Raw genomic sequence first — 21,236 nt, 5'->3', positions numbered from 1 at the left:
TATAAACTACATCAACTGCACTACCCTCATCTACACACCTGGTCACCTCAAAAAATTCAATCAAATTTGTTAGGCATGACCTCCCTCTGACAAAGCCATGCTGACTATCCCTGATCAAACCTTGCCTCTCCAAGTGGAGATAGATACTCTCCTTCAGAACTTTCTCCAATAGTTTCCCTACCACTGACGTGAGACTCACTGGCCTGTAGTTCCCTGGCTTATCTCTACAACCCTTCTTAAATAGCGGAACCACATTAGCTGTTCTCCAGTCCTCTGGCACCTCCCCCGTGGCCAGTGAGGAATTAAAAATTCGGGTCAGAGTCCCTGCGATCTCCTCCCTTGTCTCCCTCATCAGTCTGGGACACAAATCATCCGGATCTGGAGATTTGCCCACTTCTAAGCCTGCCAACACCTCCAGTACCTTGTCACTCCCTATATCAATTTGCTTAAGAACGTCTCAGCCTCTCTCCCCAAGTTCGATACCTTCATCCTCATTCTCTTGGGTGAAGACGGGCGTGAAGTATTAATTCAACACTCTAGCGATGTCCTCTGGCTCCACCCATAGATTGCCCTCTTGGTCTCTTATGCGCCTTACTATTTCTCTGGTTATCCTCTTCCCATTGATATACTTATAGAATATCTTGGGATTTTCCCTACTTTTACCAGCTAGGGCTTTCTCATATCCCCTCTTTGCTCTCTTAATTGCTTTCTTAAGCTCCACCCTGCACTGTCTGTACTCCACTAATGCCTCTGCTGATTTGCTTCCCTTGTACCTGCTAAAAGCCTCTCTTTTCCTTCTCATCGTATCCTCCTTCCTATCACCCTAGAGGGAACATGTTGAGCCTGTACCCTCCCCATTTCCTTTTTGAACACCCCTCCACTGCTCCTCTGTAGATTTCCCCACAAGTAACTGTTCCCAGTCTACCTTGGCCAGATCCTGCCTTATTTTACTCAAATCCGCTCTCCCCCAGTCCAAAACATTTTTTTGCAACTTGTCGATTTCTTTGTCCATAACAAACTTAAACTGTACCATGTTGTGGTCGCTATCGCTAAAATGCTCACCCACCACCACCCCAGCTACCTGTCCGGCTTCATTCCCCAGAATTAGGTCCAGCAATGCGCCATCCCTTGTTGGACCCTCTACATATTGACCTAAAATGTTCTCCTGTACACATTTCAAGAAATCCACTCCATCCAAGCCCTTAACACTATGTCTATCCCAATTAATGTTGGGAAAGTTGAAATCACCTAATATAATATACCCTATTGTTATTGTTTTTTCACACCTCCACAAATTGTGCACATATTTGCTCCTCAATTTCCCGCTGACTATCTGGGGGTCTATAATAAACACATTCCTCACAAACCACATAATGTGGTTCCCCCTTTTTTATTCCTAATCTCTACCCACAAAGCTTAATTCGATGCCCCCTCCAAGATATCATCTCTCCTTACTGCAGTAACTGACTCCTTAACTAATAATGCAACGCCTCCTCCTCTTTTACTCCTTCCCTGTCTCGCCTGAAGATTCTATATCCCGGAATGTTGAGCTGCCAATCTTGCCCTTCCCTCAACCATGTCTCAGTGATGGCTACTATATCACAATTCCACGTGTCAATCCTCACCCTTAACTCATCTGTTTTACCTGTAATACTCCTGGCATTAAAGTAGAGGCCATCCAGCCTTGCCTTACTTCCTTGAAGCTTATTGCAGCTGTACACCCTCTGACTTGATTGTTTTACTGTATTGCATTGAGATCTTTTCGATCTTTTTGTCTGGTGTAATATAGTTAATTTTTCTTGTTTAATACATGTATTATTCTTTGTCTGCAGACTCCTGTGAATTTGTTCAGTAATTTTCTTCCACAGTTTCAAAAAAAATAAAGTTAGGATCTATCAAGCCAGGTTTCACTCTGGAAACTGACTTGTCCAGTGTTAACACCAGCTTAGATTGTAAGAAGCCACACTAAAGGACTGAAGTGCAAAGTGTATGCTTGGCATTCCAACACAGTACTGAGGGAGTGCTGCACTGTCACAAGTGACACCTTTCAGATACAATGTTAAACCGAGGCCTTGCCTTCCCTATCAGGCAGGCGTAAAAAAATCCCATGGCACTATTCTGAAGAAGATCAGGGAAGTTTATCCCCAGTGCCCTGGCCAATATTTATCCCTCAATTAACTTAACAAAAACAGATTGTCTGGTCATTGTTACATTGCGGCTTGTGGAAGCATTCTGTATGCAAATTGGCTGCTGCATTTCCTACTTTACAACAGTGGCTCACTTTCATTTGCTGTAGAGCATCTTGGGATATTCTGAGGTTGTCAAAGTTGCTATATAAATTCGAGTCCTTTCTTTAAAGTGGAACTCTTCACAGCTGTGATAGTCGATTCATCTGAGCTGACGAGATTTTAATTTTTATTCTTGATTGTCGGGTTGAATTGTTTAAGCTTTTGCTAATCTAGTGTACAGCGGTGGAAGGATTTGCGTTTGCTGGAAGAAAGATAATTGTAAGCAACACATAAATGGAGTCATTAGTGTTTCTTATATTGAAAGTTGGAAAAGTGTTTTAGATTCTACCTTATGCCAACGGATGCTGCAATTTCATATTGGTTGTCAAAATTTAACGATTTTAACAAGGACCACATTTTGAAGCAGACTTGGATTGAGGGAATTTAAACAAGCAGTGCTAGTTCCCAATTTCTAGTTGCAGATTTTCCTCTCTGTGTCTGTAAATGGGTCATTAGCTGGTATTGAAATAGGCTTAACCTGCACTTCACCTTTTTACACTAACTTTCTACGTACCTCCTTTGTTTTCAGATGGACTGTGAATACTGTGAGTACCATGTCAAAGCCCAGTACAAAAAGCTTAGTGCCAAGCGAGCTGACTTGCAATCCAGCTTCTCTGGCCGTGCTCCAAATAAAATGCAAGGCAAGGGTGGCAGTCTGAAAGCGAGATTGTGCCAGCAAGGATTCCACTATGGAGGAGTGTCATCAGCATCATACGCAGCTTCAGTGTAAGAAACTACCTAGCACAGTTTCTGTTGATTACTAAATGGAATATTTGTTTGAACTATGATTTATCTTTCCCTCGATAAATTCTTAAACCAGATCTAGCACAGCGTGAGCTATTTCCCATACACGAGTTGATTCGACTGATATATGGTGCAGTGGAGAGAACAAATACATGTAAAAAAGGGTGAGAGAAGAGCATCAAGTCTGTCCCATCAATATGCTGTACAACCAATTACACAATTGCTATTCTTCCCAAACCAGCCAATCCACCCCAAAAATAGATGAGAAAACGGCATGCAATATCTCCTTAGTAGTTCTGATGAAGAGTCATACGGGCTCGAAACGTTAACTGTGTTCCTCTCCGCAGATGCTGTCAGACCTGCTGAGTTTTTCCAGCTATTTTTGTTTTTGTTTTTGTTTCAGATTTCCAGCATCCGCAGTATTTTGCCTTTATGCAATATCTCCTGATGTGATTTGATGTCAAATTCTGTTTCATAATGCTCCAATGAAGTGCCTTGGAGTGGTTTACTATGTTAAAGGTGCTACACAAATGCAAGGTGTTGTTGCAGCCACTCCAGGAACAACTGGGAAATTCTTCTGTGACTTACTAAGATGACTGGAAAATTTGCATGAGACCATTGAATCCCCAGTAAATCCTCATGGTTGTTGGTAAATGACAGCATACTCTTTGTAGCTGGAAATATCTTCTTCAGTTAGAAAATTAGTGAGTTTTCTTTCAAAGGACTGTGAACTATCCAGACCCATTACTTATTCATGTCACTGTTCCAAGAGGGAAAAATTATACATAGTATTTATCTGAGTACAGTGGCTACAAATTGTAACTGTGTGCCTTCTAATTCTACGATCTCAAATATAGAATATGAAATAACTAAGGTAATTGGGCTGTATCAAATCTTTTCTTTATTTTAAAAACTCCTAAAAAGCAAATGAGATGAATAATCAGTTGTTCTATTCTTGCAAACAAATCATAATGTATGCAATACTGATGTCAGGATTCCATTCATTATGTGTTGTAAAATAGGAACATATCATAGGAGCATAGTATGTGACACAGAAGTTCACTTCTCAAGCTTTAAGTTTCTCAACGTGAGAATCAAGCAGGGAAAAGATTGCATTTTTCTGAGCTGAAGATGTGATGCATATTCTCGTGTGAGCCTTGATGGTGAGTGGCTGTTCAATATTGGAAGCCATCATGGCTTAGCTGCATATCTGCATGGGTGCTGCCCACGAAGTGTCCAGTGAACAACGATCAAGAGGGGAAGCCCTTTGCAGCCGAAGGATGCTGAAGCAAATTGTAACGCCCCAAATGTTTCTCTAACTGTTAGCAGCTATCTCAGCATAGGAATTAAAATTGAGATCCTCCGGCCTCTCCAGTCCATAACCTTTAGGAGGTGTATTTACCACTAGGTCATTTTGGGAGCCGTCATTACATCATTAACAACGAATGTTTCCTGCTTGCAGCTGAAACAGCTGAAGCCAATAGATAAAGACCAACCATTTCTTTTTTGCTCTTTTTTGGTTTGTTTGTAGACAAATGAATGATGAAGAGAAAATCTTTAGCTGACGAGAGCGCAAAATTAAATGCCGCCTTTAAAGGCCAGAATTGTTCTTTATGGTTTTATTCTCCAGTTGATAACTGACAATTTTTACAGTTGATTTTTGCTTTTGCTTTCACAGTAAAGCAGCAGGTCCTAACAAGAGTGTTCAGAAGACCCTGACGTACATGGTGGTGAAAGGCGCAGATGATATTGTTAGAGAAACTAAGAAGAAAATTGGTAATATGAGATAGAATTGCTTTTTGTGGTGCAAAGAAGGAACATAATGGGGCAATAGTACTCTGGGAAGAGGCGAACCGAATGTACACTTTCCAAAAATAGAGAGGGAGAATAAGCTGCAGAAAGTGGCTATTGTCCAAGAGGAGATGATCTCCTTTTGAGCGACAAAACCAGTCTTCTGGAAACGCCATGTCCTAACTTTATCTTGGGAGCATCATAATCATTACAAGGAATGGGTCAGCTCAAGGAGAAGGTCCACTACCCCTTTTCAAAGCAACTAAGTGCTATTTTTCGGATGAGATGTCAAACCGATGACCTGCCTGCCCTCTCACGTGGATGTAAAAGATCCCTGGCACTATTTTGAAGAAGAGCAAGGGAGTGCTCTCCAGTGTCCTGGCCAGTATTTATCCTTCATCAACATCACAAAAAAAAAAATCATCTGGTCATTATCCCATTTACATTTGTTGGAGCTTGCTGTGTGCAAATTGGGACAATAAATGCAGCCTTGCCAAGGTCACCTACATTCTGAGAACAAATAGTTTGTTTTTATCAAAAATCCTCTCTAACCAGAAAAATTGTGTTTGCAGGAGATGTCAAATTTTTAAAAATGTAGTACAGATACATAGCTTGTGTTGTACATCAGTGCGCATGTTCCTTAAGAAAAGTGTCTACAATTCCTGTACTCCAGTAAGTCAACTGAGGAAAAGGGTGGTCTAGAAGGAAAAAACATTACCCTTGTCAATGACACTCATCACCCACCATAGCCAAAGACATCAGAACCCAAATTTAATCAAGGCTAATATGCTGAGTCGCTCAACAAAAGGCTAGATGAAACCAAGAATGAGACTGAGAATGCAATTATCTTTGGGCAAAATAGATTCCATCTTCTTTTGCTCTCTTCTATTCAGTACCCATTGAAGTAATCTGATTGAAACATATAATATTCTAACAGGCTAGACAGACTAGATGCAGGGAGGATGTTTCCCCTGGTTGGGGAGTCTAGAACCAGGGGCCACAGTCTTAGGATATTGGGCAAGCCATTTAGGACTGAAATGAGGAAAGAGGGGGGGTCAACCTGTGTAATTCTCTACCACAGAAGGCTGTGGAGGCTGGGTCACTGAGTATATTCAGAAAAGAAATTGATAATTTTTTGGATATTAGGGGCATCAAGGTATGGAGAGAAAGCGGGAATATGGCATTGAGATAGAGGATGGGCCGTGGCCATATTGAATGGCGGAGCAGGCTCGAAGGTCCAAATGGCCTACCCCTGGTCCTAGTTTCTTTGTTTCTATGACGTTACCTCTAGATTTAAGTTACATTTGTACTACACCCCCTAATGTGAATGAAGCCAAAGTGCTTTGTGCCAACATTACAACCACAATGCAAGTATATTTCAATCTATTGGTTTACTTTTTTCAAAGTCTAAAATAACACTGAACATTAAAGTGTTTTATAATGTTCCAAATGGAAAGTAATATATCTGAATTGATTTTGTGTGGAATTCCAGCATTAGGAAATGGGAAGGAGTTCACAGGCTGCTCAGAAGATTTTAAGGATTTAATGGAAATGCCTACATTTGGAGCTCGTAACCTCAAGAAACACTTAAACAAGGCGCCTATGAAAGGTCAGCTTGCCACTTGTACTCTTTTTTAAATCAAACTGTTTTTTGTCCTACAAGTTCGGCAATCAATAATCCAGTAAATGAGAATAATGGTATAAAGACATTTTTTAAATTTGCATTTCACTACTAATGCCATTGAATTTCCAGTAGTGAAAGGCAGAAAAAAAGTGAGTTTTCCCTCTGTCCTGGAACTGTGTTTTCGTGGTCTGATTTCCAATTCCAAATTTCCATATTTGTGTGTGGATGGGTCCCATTCTCAGGCAAACTAGTTCTTTTGGTATAACTTTATGTTTATTTCACTATTAACTAGTGAAATCAATTCTTTGTGCACTTCACACATACACTCTGGAATTTCTGATCTAAAAACATATGATTATTCCATTAAAACGTATATGAGAATTTTAAAATCAAGGCATTGCTCAATGGGGAGACAGTATAGGTCAACAAGCACAGGGCTGATGGGAAAACTGGTGCAAGTTAGGATACAGGTAGCAGACTTTTGGGAATGGTTTAACCTGAATTTTATCAAGATGTTGTTACGATCGGTCCCGAGGCAAGTTCCCCCAATTTGTTAATTTCCCGAAAGGGAGCCCAGTTGCGATATGCTCCTGGGTGAGGAGGAATGAGCTGGCTCCCCTTCTTTATTCAACCCTCTCGGTTGGTCACAACAAAGTTAATTTAAAAGGGATCCCTTTCCTCGTGGATACCTTTTCCCAGTACAAATGTATGTTTTTTTAGAAGGAGCCAATTTGAACAGGCTTTCTCGAGTCAAAGATAAAGTTTATTACTAAAAACGCAAGAAGAATTTAAAAACGCAACACACACACACACACACAGATCAGAAATGAGAAGTTAAGAGCCCAAATAAAAGTTAAGAAGTCTTTGGCTCGTCCGTGAGGCGTAGATGGCGAAACATTGCAGCTGTTAAGTTGGATGATTCCGGTAGAGCTGACTTTGGCAGTTTTGCTGTGGTTTTGGAGACACTCGGTTCTGTGGGATAGCTGAAGAAGCTGTCCTAATTACTTTCTGATTGTAGCTTCTGCTGCTTTGCCTCCAGCAACAGAGAGAGAGAGAGACTTTATCTGCAATTGGTTTTCTTGTTGCTGCCTCGTGCACACTGCACTACTCTGCAGCTAGCTTTTTAACCCATTTTTCCCTGTGTATTCCTGTAAGGGAAAAAAGCCATGTCTTGCGCCCAGAATCTGTTTTTGTTTGATCTCCGACCATTTCACACATTCTGAGATATGAACCAATAGGAGATGGATTTTAGATGACTGCTGAGTTGTGGTAATCAGTCTTTTGTCTCTGCAACCACAGGTGATTAAAGTTCAGTCTTTTGCATCTTTCCTATCTCCCTTTTAAGTGTCTCTGCTTGAAGAAGGCCGTGACACTTTTTCAGGTGCAACGTTCCATGTTCTCTCAGGACAGGTCTGCCAGTATAATCCATGTAGGGATTTCCCAGAAAGTGGTCACTTTACATTATTAGCCATCTTTTGCTCAGTGTCCTTGCTTGTATTTCTTTAAAAACACACATGCCTTCCTTAAAAAGTTGTGTGCCCATAAGTAATTCTTGGCTGCAGTCATGACAATAGGTACATTAATGTGTTTATACCAGTGGACTATTAGATTCAGAAGACTTCAAACAATCGGTACAGACCTATTAGGCAAGTTGTCATTCATTGTTGCGTGATTTTTCAGGTGGACCAGCTAACAATGCACAGCCAGGACCTTCCATCCTCTCTATACCTGCTTCTGAACTATTAAAGCAGCAAAAACATAAAATGTTGGAATCACGTAAGAAGAGAGCAGAAGAGTTACAAAAAAGGTATGTTGACAGGTCAGTGGTCAGAATGGGAATATAAATTATACATTTATTTGTTAACTACATTGTTGTTCTTGACTATCAAATTGAAAATAAAGCTTCACAGTGAATTTATGGTAAATTCAAGAATTTCAACACGTATAAGTGAAATGTAATGATTTTAGATGCAAAGCAGGCATTTTTAGTGATATTTTATTGTTTATGTGTGACTGTGATGGATTATTGCATTAACTAACTAATATTGTACAGTGCCAAACACAGCTAGCTGTTAGTTTTGATAATTGTATCAATTGAAGTTAAGTACATAAGGTGGAGGACATTGATTGGATGGTTTTTTGAGCACATATAAAGAGCCACTTACTGAATCACAGAGTCTTTACAATGCAGAAGGAGGCCATTCAGCCCATTGAGTCTGCACATGGCTCTCTGAAAGAGCATTCTACCTCGTCCTGCTCCCCTGCCTTATCCTCCATAACCTTGCACATTCTTGTCAGATAGCAATGCAATTCCCTTTTGAATACCTCGATCGAACCCACCTTCACCACCCTCTCAGGAAGTTTGTCCTAGAGTCCAACCACCCTCTGGGTGAAAAAAATTTCTTCACATCACTTTTACTCCTTTTGCCAATTATTTTGAATCTGTGCCCTCTAGTTCTTGATGTTCCCTTGAGTGGGAAGTTTCTCACTGTTTACCCTGTCCGTACTCCTCAAGATCTTGAGTACCTCTATCAAGTCTCCCCTCAGCCTCCTTGACACAAGAGCTAAGTAGTGTAAGGAGATATGTACCTGTAATGTTTCACTCTGTGAATAAATCCCACGTAAAGACTGGCTTTGGATTTTTCCTTCACAGCTGGCTATCAGGAATATAACAAGTTTTACTGTGATAACAAAACTTATTCCTGCAGGTTTATGCAGAGCCCAAGTGGAAGCAGCAGTCACACATATGGGGCTGGAGGATTGTCCTCTCACTCATCACCCTGGGTTGGAGCAGAATTTCCCAAGGAACAAAAATTAATGACAACACCACAGACACCTAAACTGGGCAGAGGCTTTGCTGAAGGGGAGGATATCCTGCTTTTTGATACATCACCACCTTCAGCACCAAAACTGACCCCTGATGCAAATCCCAAGAAGGTAAATTCTGCCATTCTTGTACATTCAAATGGATTGCTGAGAAAAAGAGACATGCCGAAGTTTTTTTGTCTTGCGCTCATCAGGACAGATGCAAGAACACCAGATCTCAAAGGGAACAACAATTTACACAGCATGAGGAAAGGGTACTGACTTCCCATGGAAAATGCACCAGGGAACAGTTAACTGCTTAACATTTAATTTAGTTTAACATTATGGGCAGAATTTTGCTGTTGGCGAGCAGGGGGCGGGGTCCACTCGCCGACGCGTAAAATGATGTCACCCCGCCCCATTTAAATTTTCAGGAAGGTGGGTCGGGCCCACCTGCCCGACAATTCTGCCCTATGAGTTAACATCCTCCATGGCAAGGCCTTGACCAATCAGAGTCGAATGGCCTGGTTTGAATTTAAACAAAAGCTTGGCAGTTATTTGTTCCCTGGTGCATTCTCCGTGGCAACATTTCTACCAATCAGAATCTACTTGCCAACCAATCAGCAGCCTCTTCCCATGCAGTATAAATTGTTAACCAAAACAAAAATAAAAATACCTGGAAAAACTCAGCAGGTCTGACAGCATCTGCGGAGAGGAACACAGTTAACATTTCAGCCCATATGACTCTTCAACAGAACCAAGGAAAAATAGAAGAGAGGTGAAATATAAGCTGGTTTAACGGGGGATGGGACAAGTAGAGCTGGATAAAGGGCCAGTGATAGATAAATTGTTGTTCCCTTTGAAATTTGGTATTCTTGCGTCAGTCCTGACGAGTGCAAGATGAAAAGCTTTGACAGCATGTCTCATTTTTCAGCAATACTAAGTTCTGTACTGCTAAGCAACTATTCAGAAATATATTACTCCCACTATTGACATGTTGAAGTAAGCAAACATTGCTGAAAGTTATTGTCATAATTACTTTTGAAAAATATATATTTTTATTAGAAATGAATGACAATCTTAATCTAGTTTCAATTTAGAAAATGGCAATTTGCAGTTAGTTAATTTTTTGGCAGTAAAGATCAAAATGGTTACGTATACTGCTTTGGTGAGAAGTTTACTTTTTCTCCGAAGTAATTTGGATTACACACTCCTTTGTGCCACGACCATTATTAGCACATGACTGGCTAACTGGAAGACTAACTTAAGACACCCCATATCTCTCTCTCTTTCCCCCTGCCCTTCTCTCCCTGTCCAAAAATGCTTCATCTCGCAAACTAATTTCTCTGACTTTTGTTAAATATGAGTCAAACTGAAATGCGTAAACATTGGAGGTTCCCCAAATGAAATATTTGGTCATTTCAAACTGAGACAGACTATGATGGACCCAGTTTAATCCTGTTCTTGTGAAATTTAAATTAGCTGATCTCATCTGGTGTAATTGGTCATAAAGCCCCTGGATGGGAAAATTCGCCAAGAAGCCTGTTCCTGATACTTATCCAATAGCTCTTTCTGGATATGGCGTGGACAACAGGGAGGAATGGGATTGGGGTTAGCTGTGATGATCCCCTGCCTCTACAAAGGCTACTAACACAGATCCCACAACACTCAAAAAGCTTGACACCATCCAGGACAAAGCAGCCCACTTGCTTGGCACCACATCCACAAACATTCACTCCCTCCACCACAGACGCACAGTAGCAGTGTGTATCATCTACAAGATGCATTGCAGCAATTCACCAATACTCCTTCAACAGCACCTTCCAAACCCACGACCACTACCATCTAGAAGGACAAGGGCAGCAGATAGATGGGAACGGTACCTGGAAGTTCCCCTTCAAGTCACTCACTTTCCTGACTTGGAAATATATCGCCGTTCCTTCACTGTCACTGGGTCAAAACCCTGGAACTCCCTTCCAAACAGCACTGTGAGTATACCTACACCACATGGACTGCAGCGGTTCAAGAAGGCAGCTCACCAGCTCACCACCCCCTTCTCAAGGGCAACTAAGGATGAGCAATAAATGCTAGCCCACCAAGGGAAGCCCACATCCCATGGTTGAATAAAAAAAAAGTGATGCCCTATCCAAGGCAAATTGATGCGTTCAGTAAGAGAGGAATGCGAATTCAAGGCCAACCCTCAATTTAAGCCAGTGAGTTTACGATTGATTGTGAGTCATTGCCTACTTGAGCAAGCAGAAACAGTAGCTCTTATCTTCTCCATGCCCTACACCCTTACCTCGAAATTAGTTCAGAATCATACAGCATAGAAGGAGGCCATTTTTCAAAAAAAAAATTCTTCATTCTTTCATGGGACGTGGGCATCGCTGGCAAGGTCAGCATTTGTTCCCCATCCCTAATTGCTCTTGAACTGAGTAGCTTGTTAGGCCATTTCAGAGGGAAGTAAAGAGTCAACTACATTGCTGTGGGTCTGGAGTCACATGTAAGCCAGACCAGGTTAGTGGGGCATATAAAGGACGTTAGTGAACCAGATTGTTTGTACAACAATGCATGATAGTTGTCATGGTCACCATTACTAAAACTAGTTATATATTACAGATTTATTTTCAGTACAGCTACAACAATGGCATCTACCTGGCTATGTGGAAAATTGCCCAGGTATGTCCTGTACACAAAAAGCAGGACTAATCCAACCTGGCCAGTTACTGCCCCACCACTATACTCTCGATCAGTAAAGTAATGGAAGGGGTCATCAACAGTGCTATCAAGCGGCAGTTGCTTAGCAATAACCCGCTCACTGATGCCCAGTTTGGGTTCTCCTGACCTCATTACAGCCTTGGTTCAAACATGGACAAAAGAGCTGAACTCCCGAGGTGAGATGAGAGTGACTGCTCTTGATATCAAGGCAGCATTTAACAGAGTGTGGCATCAAAGAGCCCTAGCAAAACTGGATTCAATGGGAATCCGGGGGGAAACTCTCTGCTGGTTGGAGTCATACCGAGCACAAAGGAAGATGGTTGCTGGAGGTCAATCATCTCTGCTCCAGGACATCACTGCAGGAGTTCCTCAGGGTAGTGTCCTAGACCCAATCATTGTCACCTGCTTCACCAATGACCTTCCTTCCAACATAAGGTCGGAAGTGGGGATGTTTGCTGAGGATTGCACAATGTTCAGCACCATTCATGACTCCTCAGATAACGAAGCAGTCCATGTCCAAATGGAGCAAGTCCTGGACAATATCCAGGCTTGGGTTGACAAGTGGCAAGTAACATTCGCGCCACACAAGTGTCAGGCAATGACCATCTCCAACCATTGCCCCTTGATGTTCACTGGCCCACTATCTACATCATCGGGGTTACCATTGACCAGAAACTGAACTGACTAGCCATGTAAATACTGTGGCCATAAGAGCAGGTCAGAGGCTAGGAATCGTGCAACGAGTAACTCACCTCCTGACTCCCCAAAGCCAGTCCACAATCTACAAGGCACGTCAGGAATGTGATGGAATACCCCCCACTTACCTGGATGAGTGCAGCTCTCACAACACTCAAGAAGCTTGACACCGTCCAGGACAAAGCAGCCTGCTTGATTGGCACCACATCCACAAACGTTCACCCCCTCCACCACCGATGCATAGTAGCAGCAGTGTGTACCATTTACAAGATGCACTGCAGGAATTCACCAAGGCTCCTTCGACAGCACCTTACAAACCGACAACCACTATCACCTAGAAGGACAAGGGCAGCAGATAGATGGGAACACCACCGCCTGGAAGTTCGTCTCCAAGTCACTTACCATCCTGACTTGGAAATATATCACTGTTCCTTCACTGTCATTGGATCAAAATCCTGGAACTCCCTTCCCGATAGTACTGTGGGTGTACCTACACCACATGGACTGCAGCGGTTCAAGAAGGCAGCTCACCACCACCTTCTCAAGGGCAGCTAAGGATGGGCAATAAATGCTGACCCAGCCAGCGAAGCCCACATCCCATGAATGAATTTTTTAAAAATTCCACCAGCTGCTGTGATAGAATTTGAAACCTATGTCCCCAAGGTGACATTACCATTGCACCACTGTCTCCCTTTTGGGGCCTGTCATACTTGTGCTGTCTTTTTCAAAGAGCTATCATATTAGTCCTACTCTTTCCCATAGCTCTGCAAACGTTTTCTTTTTTTTATATTCTTTCATGGGACATGAGCCTTGCTGACTAGGCAAGTACTTTTATTGCCCATCCCTAGTTGCCCTTGAAAAGGTGGTGGTGAGCTGCCTTCTTGAACCGCTGCAGTCCATGTGGTGTAGGTACACCCACAGTGCTGTTAGGGAGGGAGTACCAGGATTTTGATCCAGCGACAGTCAAGGAACAGCAATATATTTCCAAGTCAGGGTGGTGCATGCCTTGGAGGGGATTTTGCAGTTGGTGGTGTTCCCATGCATCTGCTGCCCTTGTTCTTCTATGTGATAGAGGTCACGGGTTTGGAAGGTGCTGTCCTAGGAGCCTTGGTGAGTTGCCAATCAAGCGGGCTGCTTTGTCCTGGATGGTGTCAAGCTTCTTGAGTCTTGTTAGAACTACATTCATACAGGCAATGGAGAGTATTCCATCACACTCCTGACTTGTGCCTTGTAGATGGTGGACAGGCTTTGGGAGAATCAGGAGGTGAGTTACCTGCTGCAGGATTCCCAGCCTCTGGCCTGTTCTTGTAGCCACAGTATTTATATGGCTAGCCCTGTTCAATTTCTAGTCCGTGGTAACTCCCAGGATGCTGGCAGTGGGGGATTCAGCAATGGTAATGCCACTGAATGTCATGGGGAGATGGTTGGATTCTCTTAATGTTGGATATAATCATTGCTGGCGTGAATGTTACCTGCCACTTATCAGCCCAAGCCTGAATGTTGTCTAGGCCTTGTTGCATTTGGACACAGACTGCATCAGCATCTAAGAAGTTGCTAATGGTGCTGAACATTGTGCAGTCATCAGCGAACATCCCTACCTCTGACCTTATGATAGAGGGAAGGTCATTGATGAAACAGCTGAAGATGATTGGGCCTAAGACAATATCCTGAGGAGCTCCTGCAGTGATGTCCTGAGACTGACAGATTGACCTCCAGCAAGCACAGCCATCTTCCTTTGTGCTAGGTATGACTCCAACCAGCGGAGAGTTTTCTCCCTAATTCCCATTGACTCCTGACTTGCTTTTCAAATATGCGTCTAATTCCCTTTTGAAAGATGCTATTGAATCTGTTTCCACCACCCTTTCCTGCAGTACACCCCAGAGCATCATAACGCACTTCTTAAAAAAATAAATTAGGAAAAAAATTGACCCACCTCTTTTTCTTTTCTCAATTATCTTACATCTGTGCCATCTGTTTATCGACCTGTCAGTGCAAATGGTTGGCTACAAATCCTGTTTTGAATTTTCAATTACATTATAATCATTACAACAAGCAGGGAATGTGGCTGGATTCTGATCTATGACATTTTCCAGATGGCTGCCATTATCAAACTACGGAAAAAGGGTGCAATTCTAGCAAAGGAGGACCCCAACAGTGTGAAGAGGAAACTTCCCGACACAGGGGAGATGCCTGCAAAGGTGCTGGAGCGTATAGAGAAAAATCTTTCTTCCACACATGGTGAGTTGCAGCTGAGGGACATCCATTATGCTGATGTGAGCTACTCAGTGGTTTCTTTTTGAAACATTCTCCAGTTCAAAAAGAAAAATATAACAAAGTTCTTTTGTTTTATAGGCTCCTGAAGTTTTTCCAACATTTAAGATTTTCACTCTAACTTTACTTTTTTTTAAACCAGCTTTTTCAAAAGAGAGCATTCTTGAAATTGCCAGGTGTTATTGATGGAACTGGCTTTCAAAGGAAGTTAATGGAAATATTTTGCAGGGCTACAAGGAAAGAGTGGAACTCATAAGATCGCTCTTAGAAAAAGCAGGCACAAGTATTTATGGGCCTCCTGATGGGCCCCAAAAGGGAGACGGTGGTGTAGTAGTAATGTCACCCTGGGGACGTGGGTTCAAATCTCACTACGGCGTCTGGTTGGTTGAATTTAAATTTAATTAATAAATCTGGAATATAAAGCTAGTTTTAGTAATGGTGACCATGACATCTATCATTGATTGTTCTTAAAAACCCAGCTGGTCACTCGTGTCCTTTAGGAAAGGAAATCTGCTTCCCTTACCCAGTCTGCCCGAGATGTGACTGCAGACCCACAACAACATGGTTGACTCTTAACTGCCTTCTGAAATGCCCTACAAGCCACTCAATTCAAGGACAATTCTGGATGCGCAACAAATGCTGGCCTTACAAGCAATGCCCACACTCCACAAAAGAATAAAGTTTTTTTTTAAATGGTCCCCTTCAATGCTGTATGATTCTGAACTAATTTCAAGGTGTGAGGGTTTGGAGCAGAGAGAAGATAACAGCTTCTGCTCTGCTTGCTCATGTAGTCAATGACTCATAATCAAACGTAAACTCACTGTCTTAAATTGAGGATTGGCCTTCAATTCACACCCCTCCCTTCCTGAAGGCATCAATTTGCCTTGGGCATGATTTCTTGCTCAAATGGTCCCACTTCATGTGTTAGTAGTCTCTGTAGAGGCAGGGGATCATCTGAGTACACGAAGAATCTGTGCTTTATATATGTAGCCTAGTTAGTTTATAAGCTATATCTCTATAGTAAATAGGCAATGACCATCTCTAACAAGAGAGAATCTAACCATTGCCCCATGACTTTCAATAGCATTACCATCACTGAATCCCCTGCTGTCAACATCCTGGGGGTTACCATTGACCATAAACTGAACTGTACTAGCCATATAAATACTGTGGCTACAAGAGCAGGCCAGAGGCTAGGAATCGTGCGACAAGTAACTCACCTCCTGACTCCCCAAAACCTGTCCACAAGGCACAAGTCAGGAGTGTAATGGAATACTCTCCAATTACCTGAATGAGTGCAGTTCATCCACAACACTCAAGAAGCTTGACACTGTCCAGGACAAAGCAGCCTGCTTGATTGGCACCACATCCACAAACATTCACTCCCTCCACCACTGACGCACAGTAGCAGCAGTGTGTACCATCTACAAGATGCACTGCAGGAATTCACCAAGGCTCCTTCAACAGCACCTTACAAACCCTCAACCATTACCATCTAGAAGGACCAGGGCAGCCGATAGATGGGAACACCAGCACGTGGAAGTTCCCCTACATGTCACTCACCTTCCTGACTTGGAAATAAATCGCCATTCCTTCACTGTCGCTGGGTCAAAATCCTGGAACTCCCTTCCTAACAGCACTGTGGGTGTACCACATGGACTGCAGCAGTTCAAGAAGGCAGCTCACCACCACCTGCTCAAGGGCAAGTAGGGATGGGCAATAATTGTTGGCACAGCCAGTGAAGCCCACATCCCATGAATGAATATTTTTAAAACGTATTGACCCCTTTCCTGCAAATTTGTATTCACCTTACCTTATTCATACATTTTAACGGGTCTTTTTTTCAGCCCAAAATTGATCTCAATGTTTCTTGCTACAATCATGTTGCCAGAGAGCAGTTATTAGTTGGTTACAGTAAACAACAGCCAGATGAGATTTTGAGCTGTATTGTTCCCACATATCAGTAAATGTAGCCAGCAGCAATGGCGCAGAATTGTTAAAGAAACAAGCATCTGGTAATCGGAGACTAATGAATTGTTACTGGACGAGCAGATTATCTGCTGATAGTTTCCTTATGTATTAAATAGACTGGGCGAGAACAAACACTGCAACTCTAAAATAAATTAAAGGGCCACTAAAAGGGAAAACTGATTTAGGATTACAAGAAAAGTTCCTGCAATAATAAGCTATTCCCCTAGAGATAAAGCACAATCCTTGTCAAAATGCTTTTCCTAACCATTATTGTTTTGACTGCAACCTGCTAAATCCATGTTCCTGCCAGTCATTCAAAGTCCTGATGCTCAAATCAGAATGGTTCAAACAGCCACATAAGAGTCATCTCAGCCCATCCAGCTTTTGCTGTAGATTTTGTATATAGTTTTAGAAACAAAACCTCTGGAGTGTTACTATTGCATCATTATAATTATTTGCCTCATCATTCAACCACAACAACAACACAGCGGCCTGAGTTTTCATTCCCTGGTTGGGAGCGCAGAGTTGGGATATTTCCTGGCTCCGCATACCTTACCTGGGAGAAAGTGGCCCAGAAGGTCAGATTTTTGTTCTGGGGTGGTAGAGTTCGCTGGCAGTTGGGCCAGATAACCTAGAATGAGTGCGGAAGATGCCAGGTGCAGAAGTATGCTGGGAGGAAGCCTGCCTTGATGTACCAGCGCTGAATCAAATTTTTTTTTAATTAATAACCCCCTCACCCACCATACACTCCCTCACCCACCATACACTCCCCATGCCATCTCACGCCTTTCCACCCACCCTCATGGCCACTCATACCCTCCATGTTTCCCTAACCCCCACCCTTTGCCCTTGCACCTACCATGCCAACTCACCCAGTATCTACCATGGGAAGACCTTAGGACCTTTGCTGAATTAAATAAAGTTCCAAATGCCTGTTGCAGACTATTAAAAAAAGTCACATTAATAAAAAGCATTTATGATATTTGCATTCCTTCAACTACATTATCCCTTATAACAACAAGCATTTCATTCGATTGCATAATCCCTTATAAAAACAAGCCTTGGATTTCAAAGTCCCACTTCAAAGAGTCCATCACCACTCGGAGGTGTTAATCAAACTGTAAAATGGCAGGCCTGTGATAATGGATAGTTGTGAAATCAGTCATGCAACACTAAACCAATAATGGTAGCCCTTTGGCTTATGTCAACAGACAGCGTGAAATAGCAAGCAGTCGTTTTTTTGCCAGTTCAGACAGTTTTCTCAAAGAGTTAAAGGCAGGAGTTTTAAATGCCTTGCAGCTTGACAGCTCCTTTTTGCTAAAGCTACTGTTCATGCTTAGAGTAAAGGACAAATCTGAAGCCAGTCTTTCCTCAACACAGGTTTATTCAGAAAACGACAGAGCAACAGCCGGAGACTCACCTTTTCGTCCCCTGACACCAGTATAAACCAGTATTCATATACTTAGGAATAATTCCCTAATCTTTCCCCAATTAATAATAGCTGCTCTCGCTTACAAACTAAGCGCAGATGCACTTCACTGTAACAGGATTCCAACATTAATACCTCTGACAGTTCAAGTTGACACTTCAGGCAGTTGTTTTTGTTTATGGCAGTTCCAATGAGTTTATAAACTTTTTACACATATTCATGCCTAATGTTAACAATCCCAAAGGACACCTCACCTCCCCCATATGTATTCCAGGACCATATCCAAAGGGGAACCTTACCTCTCCAAAAGGGTACCTGGCTACCCAAATAAATCCACAAAGCTCAGACTTGTTCCTACCAGTTCTAATCTGTGCACATCGGTCTTCCTACAGCACTCACACCAAAATCACACCTGAGTGGAGGCAGCTGCTGATTTTTAAGGGCAGCTGCCTCCAGAAAACGTGCATGTACAAAGCACGACTTGACCCCATTCCTACCCCCACAAAAATGGCAAGTGCTGTCTTCGGAGGCAGGACTTTTATTTTCAGGCTCATTGGCCATTTTCGCAATGACAGAGAGGCTCTCCATTGTTGCGAAAATACAGACCAACACCTTTTTTCAGTACCTTAATAGTGCTATATAAAACGTTCCAAGGTGCTATTGTAAAGCATTAGGGAGCATTATATAACAAGATATGACACAGCCACATAAGAAGATATTAAGTCAGGTGACCAAAAGCTTGCTCAAAGTGGCAGATTTTTAAGAAGCGAGAAAAGTGAGGCTAGAGAGGTGTTAGGAGGGAAATTCCAGAGCTTGGGACCCAGGCAACTGAAGGCATGGCCCACCAATGGTGGCTGAGTTATAATTGAGAATGCACAAGAGACCAGAATTAGAGGAGCACAGATATTTGAGGATCGTGGCTTTGAAGGAGATTACAGAGATAGGATAACATTGTAAATCTATTAATGGTACTCTTGTGATTCTACCCATTGCAAATTTACCTGTGCTGCTGGATGTGAAGAATGCTTTACATTCATAGGGTGAAAAAAACTGTATAAACTAGGTAATGTTGTCTATTCTTTTAGTGATTTGAATAAATACCAAAGACCTAGCTGCTACCTTAATAGAAGTGAACCTGTAGGCATTTCTTCTGGCTTTGGACAAACATCAACAGGATAGATCTGAAAACCAAATTTGTATTTTTACACAATATGGATCTGCACTTAAATATCATTGTCCATTGTGTAATCCTAAAATGTGTTGGAAAGTAGCAAATATTGAAATACAGAAAGACAATACCAGAAGTAAGGAGAAATACTGATTATTTTTTTCAAATCATTCAGCATTTTGGGGGTAGAGAGAAAGTGAAAAAAATAAGGCTGTTCTAGTTTTTTTTGGCCTTGTCCATACCACATCAGTTTTGCGAGAGGCCGTGGTGGCAGGCCGCATGTATAACATTGCTAACCTCAAATACGGAGCCACATCAACACCACCATACTCTTACTGAAGGAAGAAACCACTGAAGTAAATATTACTTAAGGGTTCCCTCTAACTAGAGGGTCATTGAACTTTCCCATTTCCCATCTCTGCCACCAGGTCAATGTTTGTTTTCAATTCCAGTGTCGCAGGGTCTTCACAATAGCCATTGGCTTGCCCCGAGGCTGCAGGAATCCTGCTGGTCGTAGAGGTGATCAGAGTTTGTTTATTGTCTTGAGATACTAAATGCAATGACAGGCAAGCATTTATAAAAGCAATTAATCACAATATCTGCCATCTTCTATTTTTCATAAAGAGTCCAGTGCTATGATATTCACAGATGTGTGGAGTACTATCCTGCTTGGAATTTCCATTTTCCCCCCATTTATCATCTTGTAGGTAGCTACATTGAAAGGTCACACTTCTACTCCAAGCAAGGGCTGAGCATTCTAGCATATGCTGTATTAGTGAAAGAAATGCTAAGATAAATAAACAATATTTACCTTTGTACAGAAGTTAATTTTATGACTGTAAGCTAGTGTAAATTTATGTTTTCGCTGCTAGCCCAGCAGTTGTTTGTTGATATCCCCCCCCTTTTACCTGAATCTTCTTATTAATGTGCTCCTTATGCTCCGAGAAATTCTAATGTAGCTTCCAAATTGAAAAGAGAAACATCTCCCTGACGCGTGTGATGGAGATTATAGTTTCCACAGCAGCTGGGTTTCCTATTTGTTTCTCACAAATAGTTGAGATCCTTTTTGTTTTCTGGGCTGTTTTTATTGAAGTGCAGCACAGTGCATTCAAATTACGATTCTTCACCCTAGTGTATTGTTGGAACTACTTCCCCAAACTGTTTATCTGTAAAAATTTGCTATAGTGCATTATTTAACTGGTCTCCAAATCATATGATTATAATGCAGATCAGCTGTATCTAATATTGCCTCAACTATCATATTGGAGTTCAAGGTGCTGACAGAGAAGTAGTTCGAGATAAGCGTGAGGATTATAAGGGCATGTGAAGTATTAGACAGTGAAACTACTTTTCTCACCACAAACCTCTACACATTCCCTCTGTCCCATTTTTAAAAATGACATTGACCGCAAAGAGCTATCAAGGCAAGGATATATTTTTTATTCACTCTTCAGATGTGAGTGTCACTGACATTTATTACTCATCTCTAATTGCCTTTGAGAAGGTGGCGGTGGTGATCCATCACCTTGAGCCATTGCAGTCCATGTGGTGTAGGTACACTCACAGTGCTGTTAGGAAGCAAGTTCCAGGTTTTTGACCCAGCGACAGTGAAGGAACAACCATACAGTTCCAAGTCAGACTGGTGTGTGGCTTGGAGGGTAGCTTGAGGTGGTGGTGTTCCCATGCATCCCACTATCTTCTGGGTGGTAGAGATCACGAATTTGGAAGCTG

The 21,236-nt window shown here is 42.1% G+C and overlaps 1 protein-coding gene across 1 annotated transcript in view; it reads left to right on the top strand.

Moving 5' to 3' along the window:
• mcm10 (minichromosome maintenance 10 replication initiation factor) overlaps positions 1-21,236 on the top strand; it is a 60,185-nt gene that overhangs the window by 18,395 nt on the left and 20,554 nt on the right. Inside the window, exons 10-15 of the mRNA XM_078552941.1 lie at positions 2,818-3,014; positions 4,711-4,808; positions 6,316-6,432; positions 8,128-8,254; positions 9,156-9,384; positions 14,760-14,904. Of these exons, the coding sequence (XP_078409067.1) occupies positions 2,818-3,014; positions 4,711-4,808; positions 6,316-6,432; positions 8,128-8,254; positions 9,156-9,384; positions 14,760-14,904 (913 nt within the window). The remainder of the gene's footprint in view (positions 1-2,817; positions 3,015-4,710; positions 4,809-6,315; positions 6,433-8,127; positions 8,255-9,155; positions 9,385-14,759; positions 14,905-21,236) is intronic.

The sequence above is a fragment of the Cetorhinus maximus genome, chromosome 12, assembly GCF_964194155.1.
Source record: "Cetorhinus maximus chromosome 12, sCetMax3.hap1.1, whole genome shotgun sequence".
Lineage (NCBI taxonomy): Eukaryota > Metazoa > Chordata > Chondrichthyes > Lamniformes > Cetorhinidae > Cetorhinus > Cetorhinus maximus.
Note: the sequence above shows the minus strand (reverse complement) of the source record. Positions and strands in the feature narration are given on the sequence as shown.